The 7,500-nt window shown below is 46.0% G+C and overlaps 1 protein-coding gene across 1 annotated transcript in view; it reads right to left on the minus strand.

Moving 5' to 3' along the window:
• traf7 (TNF receptor-associated factor 7) overlaps positions 1-2,834 on the minus strand; it is a 15,322-nt gene extending 12,488 nt beyond the window's left edge. Inside the window, 5 exon segments of the mRNA XM_063018797.1 lie at positions 40-156; positions 298-389; positions 924-984; positions 1,205-1,311; positions 2,772-2,834. Coding sequence (XP_062874867.1) covers positions 40-156; positions 298-389; positions 924-975 — 261 coding nt within the window. The 5' untranslated portion in view covers positions 976-984; positions 1,205-1,311; positions 2,772-2,834.
• Positions 2,835-7,500: the final 4,666 nt, after the last annotated feature.

A 7,500-nucleotide genomic window follows, 5' to 3' on the forward strand; every position in this document is an offset into this window, starting at 1 on the left:
GTGTGTGTGCACTGTGTGTGTGTGTGTGTGTGTGTTTACCGTATCCTCCTCTTCCTCGTGCAGTGAGAAGGTCGAGCGCAGTGACATGTTCGACTCCGAGTGAAGAGAACGAACCGAGATTGCCGAGTCTGAACGACGTGGAGTACCGATGGGGGGCTACACACACACACACACACACACACACACACACACACACACACACACACAGAGTCAAGACCCCTCTACATAAATACCCCCCCCCCAGATCGATCTGCCTCATGTTGCATGTTTGTGTGTGAAATGTCGGGCGGTGTTTACCATGCCATCGTCGTCGTCTCGTGGAGAGAAGGTCAGCGTGCTGGAGGTGGACGGCGTCCGGCGATGCTGCTTATAATTACTGGATGTATCCGCTGTGACGTAAAGATTTACAGTAAACACGTAGGACTTTAGTTAGATCAGCTAGAATGATAAAACACACTAGCGCACCAACGTTGAGATCTCGAGATCTGCTATCGGCCGGCCAGGTGCCTACACAGGCGTCCGGCTGTGTCTGAGGGTGGGCGGGTTAAAGGGATTCCTTGTTATTTACATTTACATTTTTGGCACAGTTGTGACTGTGTACAGTCTAAGCAATTAAGGGTTAAGGGCCTTTCTCAGGGGCCCAACAGTGGCAAACTGGCAGTGGTGGGTTTTGAACCAGAGACCTTTTGATTCAGTACCAGTACCTTAACTGCTAGGCTATCACTGCTGCAATAGCAGCCTCTGGTGGCAGGTGGAGGAACTGCAGAGAGACGGTGAACCCGCCTTATACAGGTAAAAAGAAGCGATTGTCGGAGTGGCGTGTCTCAGGTACGGCTCTCCTCAATCATGATAGGCATCTGCAGCATTATAGGACATACAACTAGGGAATTGGATATGACTATATTGGGAGAAATCGGACTCACCTTTGCTGACCGGCGGAACTGCTGAAAAGGACGACCCAAACGTGCCCTCCATTCTGCTCTCCTGAAACACAACGACAGAGTGAGTGTGTGAATGAGGGATTTTCTTCCAGTCATTCACTCATTCTTGGTCTGTTTTACCACCGTTTTATCCCGGTCAGGGTCACGGTGGGTCCGATTCATTGGGGCGAAAGGTGGGAAACACCTCGGACGGGCCATCAGCACATCACAGAGACAATTTCTAGTATCTCCAATTGACCTAAAGAACAAAATAAATCAGTTACCGTGTTGTTGATCCCAGATGAGGAGATGATGACGGTTCTACCACAGTGATCTACCAGACTTCATAAGCCACCACACACTCCAAGGAAGAAAGAAAGGACCTCACAGCCTGCAGAGGAAACACAGATATATTTCTGTATTTATTTATATATATATATAAACATTATTACAGGGTGTATTAACATGCACGCTGACTTTCTGTATTTAACAGTTACTAACTGTTACCAGTCATAATGATTCCTAAATAGACTGATTAAATCCTTGTGTCATCATTACAGATGTTCATGATTAAGTGATAACCATTAAAGACATCACTGTGGGTTAAGAACAGGATGTTGTGTGCTGCTTCCAGTATGCAGTGGTTAGGAGCACCAAAAAGAGGGTTCCAAAGAAGAACACAGAGCATCACAGCTTGCCAATCGGTCAGTTCCCATGCTGACCCCCGTACAGCACAGAACGCTCCTATAATGTGCATGTTATCATCAGAACTAGACCATGAAGCGATGGAAGAAGGTGCCCTGGTCTGGTGAATCTGGCAGCCTGATGTTCCAGACGATGCTCCGCTGGGAAACCTTGGGTCCTGATATTCATCTGGATGTTCCTTTGACACCAACCAGATATCTAAACACTTATGAAGATAATAAGTGCCCCCCTAATGTCAGTGCCCCCCTTCAGTAGGATGGTGCGCCCCTGCCACAGTGTATACGTTCCTCAGGAATAGTTTGAGGAACATCTCAAGGAGTATCTGTGAGACAAGCTGGAAGCCCCACAGGACTTAAAGGATCTTTAGAGGTCTGGGGTCCATGATCCTGGGGGGTCAGGTGGGTTTGGGGGTTTTAATGTTATAGCTGATCAATACTGAGTTCATAGATTTACATTTTTGGCATTTAGCGACCTACAGTACTGTGACAGCATACTGTCTAAGCAAATGTAGGTTAAGGGCCTTGCTCAAGGGCCCAACAGTGGCAACCTGGCAGAGGTGGGGCTTGAACCAGCAACCTGTCGATTACTAGTCCAGTACCTGCCCTACATGTATGTGCAAATTTTAAAAAAATCTGTTGCCATTTGATGGAATATAGATGTCATGAGAAGAAATAACGTTTGCAGTTTAGTTTATTTATATTAAAAAAAAAAAAAAACTATAAAATAAATCAGTTATAATGTGAGACATTTGTAGCCTAATGTGCTAAGATGCTAAACCAAAACAGGCCAGTGCAATACATATTGCACAATACTGAGTTTATCGACCATCCAGCTGCTAGAAAAAAAATCAATAACAACACCTTTAAACATATTTAAATAGATTTAACTGTCAGTGCATATAAAGCTCTGCTTTGACAGTCACATCTGTCTAAATGTAGCAGCTGATAGTTAGCTTAGCATAAACGCCAATGTTATTTTCTATGCACGCTATGCTAAGCTAACGCGACAACTTCATTAGCTGTGTTTCGCAAAACACTCGCTCGGAACGCGACAGCAAAACACACTTGTTATGAAAATAACTGTATTTTATGACTCTTATCGACATTCCTCGGCTTTTTATTTAACCCAAATATTAAAGTATCTTACCAGAGCGATAAAAGTCTACAGACGAACATTTTTTTCTTTTTTCCCCACTCAGACGGTGCCGCCCCTCAGCCCACACGCAAAGACTTCTGGGAAATGTAGTCCCGTTTTGACTGAGAGTCCTTTACACGTCAGTGTTATCAAGTGACTAAAAAACTACAAACGTTCTACATCACGTGATACGAGCAATCCTGAAAATCCAAGGTCCGGAAATTCCATGATTGCGCTTCTTAAAGGCGCAGTACTGCGGGTTTTCGGTAGATGGACACTTTCCTTTTTTGGTCATCATGGTGATGCTCTGCATAGCCAAAAGTATGTGGACACCACTTCTACCTATGTGATTCATAATGGCAGTTAAATAGGCGTAAATAGCTGCCATCCTACCGGTTAGAAAGGCAGCTCTTATGCAGGATCAAACAGACAGGGTCGCGAGTTCTCCTCATCTCCCAAAAACACGTAAAAGATAAAATTTGCTGCTCTAAATTGTGCCTAGACGTGAGTGAGTGTGATCAAATAATAGCAGGATTTCACTAGGTCAGTTTTTGTTAATGTTTTCAGAAATAAATCTAACATTTTATGATACGGTAATGTTCTGATTAAACATTTCCTTCACGCCGCTCAGGTGGCGCAGCGGTAAAAACACACGCTGTTCACCAGAGCTGGGATCTCAAATACATGGTATCGAACCTCGGCTCTGCCTGCCGGCTGAGGCTGAGTGGCTACATGAACAACGATTGGCCTGTTGTTCAGATATGGGCGGGACTAAAGCCGGATGGGGTCTCTCTCTCAGACTAGTGCGATTACGACCTCTGCTGGCTGGTTGGTGGCGCCTGCACGGAGATGAGTAAGGAGTGCGGTAGACGGCTCTCTGTACACAGCGCTGTACCGCACTGCACTCGTCAAGTGTAGGTGATAAATTGTTCGATTGCTGTGCACGTGTCGGAGGGGGCGTGGAGCAGCCTCGTCCTCCCCAATCAGGAGCAGGGACCAGCATCAGTGAGAGGATGATTGACGGGTAGAAATTGGATGCGCTAAAGTGGGAGAAAAAGGAAAAAAAAAAAACATTACCCTCACCTGGTTGGAGAACTTCATGTTTTAGGATGACTGAAGTCGCTGGATTGCGATAGTTCCATGTACGGCATTCGGCAGACGCTTTTTATCCAAAGTGACCTACAGCTGTGAGCAAACGAGGGTTAAGGGCCTTGCTCAGGAGCCCAACAGTGAAAGCTTGAACCAGCAACCTTCTGATCCCTGGTCGGGTAGCTTAACCACTGAGCTACGACCATCGCTAGAGGTATAAAAGCAATGATTAAATTAAATTCCACCAAACGCCTCGGAACGGTGTCCTCACACCTCCCGAAAACATGCGGAAGGTGAACTGGCTGCTCCATGTTGTTCCAGGGTGTGAGTGTGAGTGAACGTGTGTGAGCCTTGATCCTGAAAACAAATGAATAATTGAATGAATAAACATCGATTATTTACGTGTATTTCCCTTTGCACTGATTTTCTCCCTGTTCTTCATGTAAATAAAGGTGTTATTATTTATGTTATATTTATGTTTATTCAAATTTTTATTCTAGCAGCACGTCATGAAGAATAAAAGCCAAGTTTTTGGGTTCCTCTCTTGCTTTATGTGGAACACGCCGAACGTTAATCTCGGCCTCCGTGGCTCCATCACTCCATCGGTCGGTCGCTCGAGGACACCAGGAAGATTCCTCATTTTTTTCCTTTTAAGAGGAGAATGGAGTCAGCGAGCGAGGCGTTATTAACAGGATGAGCCCTGCAGCCATCAGCCCTCGATTCAGCGTCCATTAATCACCGCCATGCAGTGAAGTGGAAACGACAGCACCAACAATCCAGCGCAGCTTCATCCCCATCTCACCATTAACGTCACCAGATTCACCATCACTGATGAGCAAGAACATTAGGACCAGCCAGATGTCTGAAGGTGGATCATCCTACAGAGCATCCTGATCTTGGAAAACCAGGATTTGTGGGATCAGTCGACCTTCTTCTGTCGCTCACATGTCCAGTTCTGATGCCTGTGTGCTTATTGTAGGTGCTTTGATAGCGGACAAGAGATGCATGGGGACTCTGACTGGCACAGAAGGGCTGGATGCTCTGTGTGTTGTGCCACATTCTCCTCATCACCATTCGTACCAGCCGCCACAGACTTCATGTCCTTCTTTAAATCTCTGTGGGTGGGGACTCGCCATGCGGATCTAAATGTTTTGGAGTGTGACTGCGGGTATTGTAGGTTCACTTATAGGATGTGGATGTGAACGGCCGACTCACAGCAGACGTTGTAATTCATCCCAAGGTCGCCAAACTGATTAAATTATGTATTTAGTGGCACAGTCATGTTGGATTAGGAGGAGCCTTTCCCAAACTGTTGCCACATACTTAGAGGTAAATTATTTTACTGATTTGATTAGCTGCAGGACCAACCTAAAGACCCTCAGTAAGGTGGAGGAGCTTCCTGGTGACGGCGAGATGGACACACACCAGACCTCCACGTTATCTCCTAACGGCCACGCCCTCTCTCTTCACCCTAGCAACACTCCGTCCTATCACGCATGCAGCTCAAATATCAGCGCTAATAATAAGCTCGGCCTGGGTATTTATAGAGGCTTTTAACCTGAAGATAAGACCACAAATGTTCCAGAGCCACAGTTTGACCGTTCAGGCCGGCCTCCGCTCCTCAGGGAAGCATTCGCTACGTTCTGGAACACCACCGCTGGGATTTACTGTTGAGAAAGAGGTCGGGCACTGATGTCCAGACCTGGCTTGGGTTGATGCAGCGAGCTCTACCACGTCAAATCTACCAAGCACCCGGCACCTGGGCGGCATGGCGGTAAAACACACTAACCCACCGGTGCTGAGACTTCAAGCCTTCCAGTCGAATATCGACTCTGCTATCAGCCAGCCGGGCGCCTATAAGGACACGGACAGACGATTGGCTGTGTGTCTGGAATGGGAGGGACAGTGACTCTGTGAGACCCCGCCCCTAACAGGTGAAAAGAAGTGATCGGCGGCTGCTCACATGTCGGAGGGGCGTGTGACAGTATTGGTTACGACTGGATTGGGTGACTGCTTTGTGCTGACAGAGGAAAGGGCCTTCCCTAAACTGTTACCATTTAAAATATCCCTTCACAGGGACTGAGGAAGCTGAATCATTCATTACTCCTCGAGCTTAGCTTTCAGCGTGCACAGTTCTTTCATCCAGCTGCTCTGGAGGCCAACAGTCCTGTGCTTTACGCAGCTCCAGCAGACAGCAGCATTGAGCATCGTGACTTCACGCTTGTGTGTCTCTGATTAACGATTGTTGAGCTGTTGTTGCTCCCGGATGCAGTTACACTGCGAGCTCGTGATGCTTCTCAGTCGAGCCGTTGTTGCTCCCGGGTGTTTTCTCTTTGCTGTAACTTTCTCTCGACAGTGTTTGTCTACGTCGTTTGCGGCACGGCCGTATGTTTGAGTTCATACAGCTGCGAGCTATGGGTGCGTCTGTAAAGAGTACATTGCCGAAAGTATGTGGACACGTTATTATCGAAAGTGGATCACATGATTTCAGCTCTGTGGCAACAGTTTGGGGAAGGGCTTTTCCTGTTTCACAGTGCAAGTGACTGAAAGCCAGGCTTTTCTTTTTAACAGAATGGGCCCAAATTTCCACAGACACACTCCAAAATCTTGTGAAAGATCCTCGAGTAGGTGCAGTTGAATCTAATACTGAAGTGTTTCGCGCTCAGATTAAACACTGCAGCATTTTTAAGTGTTTGTGGGGTTTTTTTGTGCTGGTCCTGCAGACAGTGCAGAAGGTTTAGGGTTTAAGGAGCTTCTCTGTCCTGCTGGAGACGAATTTCACCATATTAGGGCAGGAACACGGGACGGGAACGTGAGTGGGGGAAACTGAGGAACTTTCTGTAAACTAAAAATCTAAACTTAGAAAATCCCGGTCAGAACAGAATCGTGGTCCGACGCTGCCGGATGGAATCAGGGAGGAGGAAGAGAACTTTCAAAAGCTCCTGGAAAGAGACGAGTGTTCCAGACGAACTCACAGCAGAACTGCTCATGGGATTGTTTTACAAAGTCCAGGACTAGTTTTTATTTACATTTACATTTAGCAGACGCTTTTATCCAAAGCAATTGAAGATTAAGGGCCTTAGTCAGGGGCCCAACAGTGTCATCTTAGCAATGGTGGGCTTAAACGGCAACCTTGTGATTACTAGTCCTTTACATTAACTTCTTCTACAAGACTTTGCAGTATTTCTGTAGGAATTTGTGCCAATAGTGTTCAGTCAATACAGTCAGTCAGGTCAGGCACTGATGTTGGAGGAGAAGAGAAGAGGTCTGGCTCACAGTCTGAGTGTAATTCATCCCAAAAGAGCTGAGTTGGGTTGAGACCAGGGTTCTGTGTAGAGCAACCGGTCAAATCACGTCTTTATAGAGCTTGCTTTGGGGACTTCCCTAAACTGTTGGCACAATGTTAAAAGCAGATTATTTACCTCATCTCATTTTGATACACCTGTTAACAAGGGAGGTGGCAGAAAGAAGTCAATTCAGTCATAAGGAGCGGTGTCCACATACTTCTGACTATGTAGTGTATTAAAGCAAAATGGTCTTAGGTAGTACAGGAAGGTTTTAATTCTTTTATTGAGTCTCTTTATTGTTTATTTTATTTATAATGAGATAAAATCATTTTTTGATTATTGTGTATAGTTGGATTAATGTGTAT

Source organism: Trichomycterus rosablanca, chromosome 22 (assembly GCF_030014385.1).
Source record: "Trichomycterus rosablanca isolate fTriRos1 chromosome 22, fTriRos1.hap1, whole genome shotgun sequence".
NCBI lineage: Eukaryota > Metazoa > Chordata > Actinopteri > Siluriformes > Trichomycteridae > Trichomycterus > Trichomycterus rosablanca.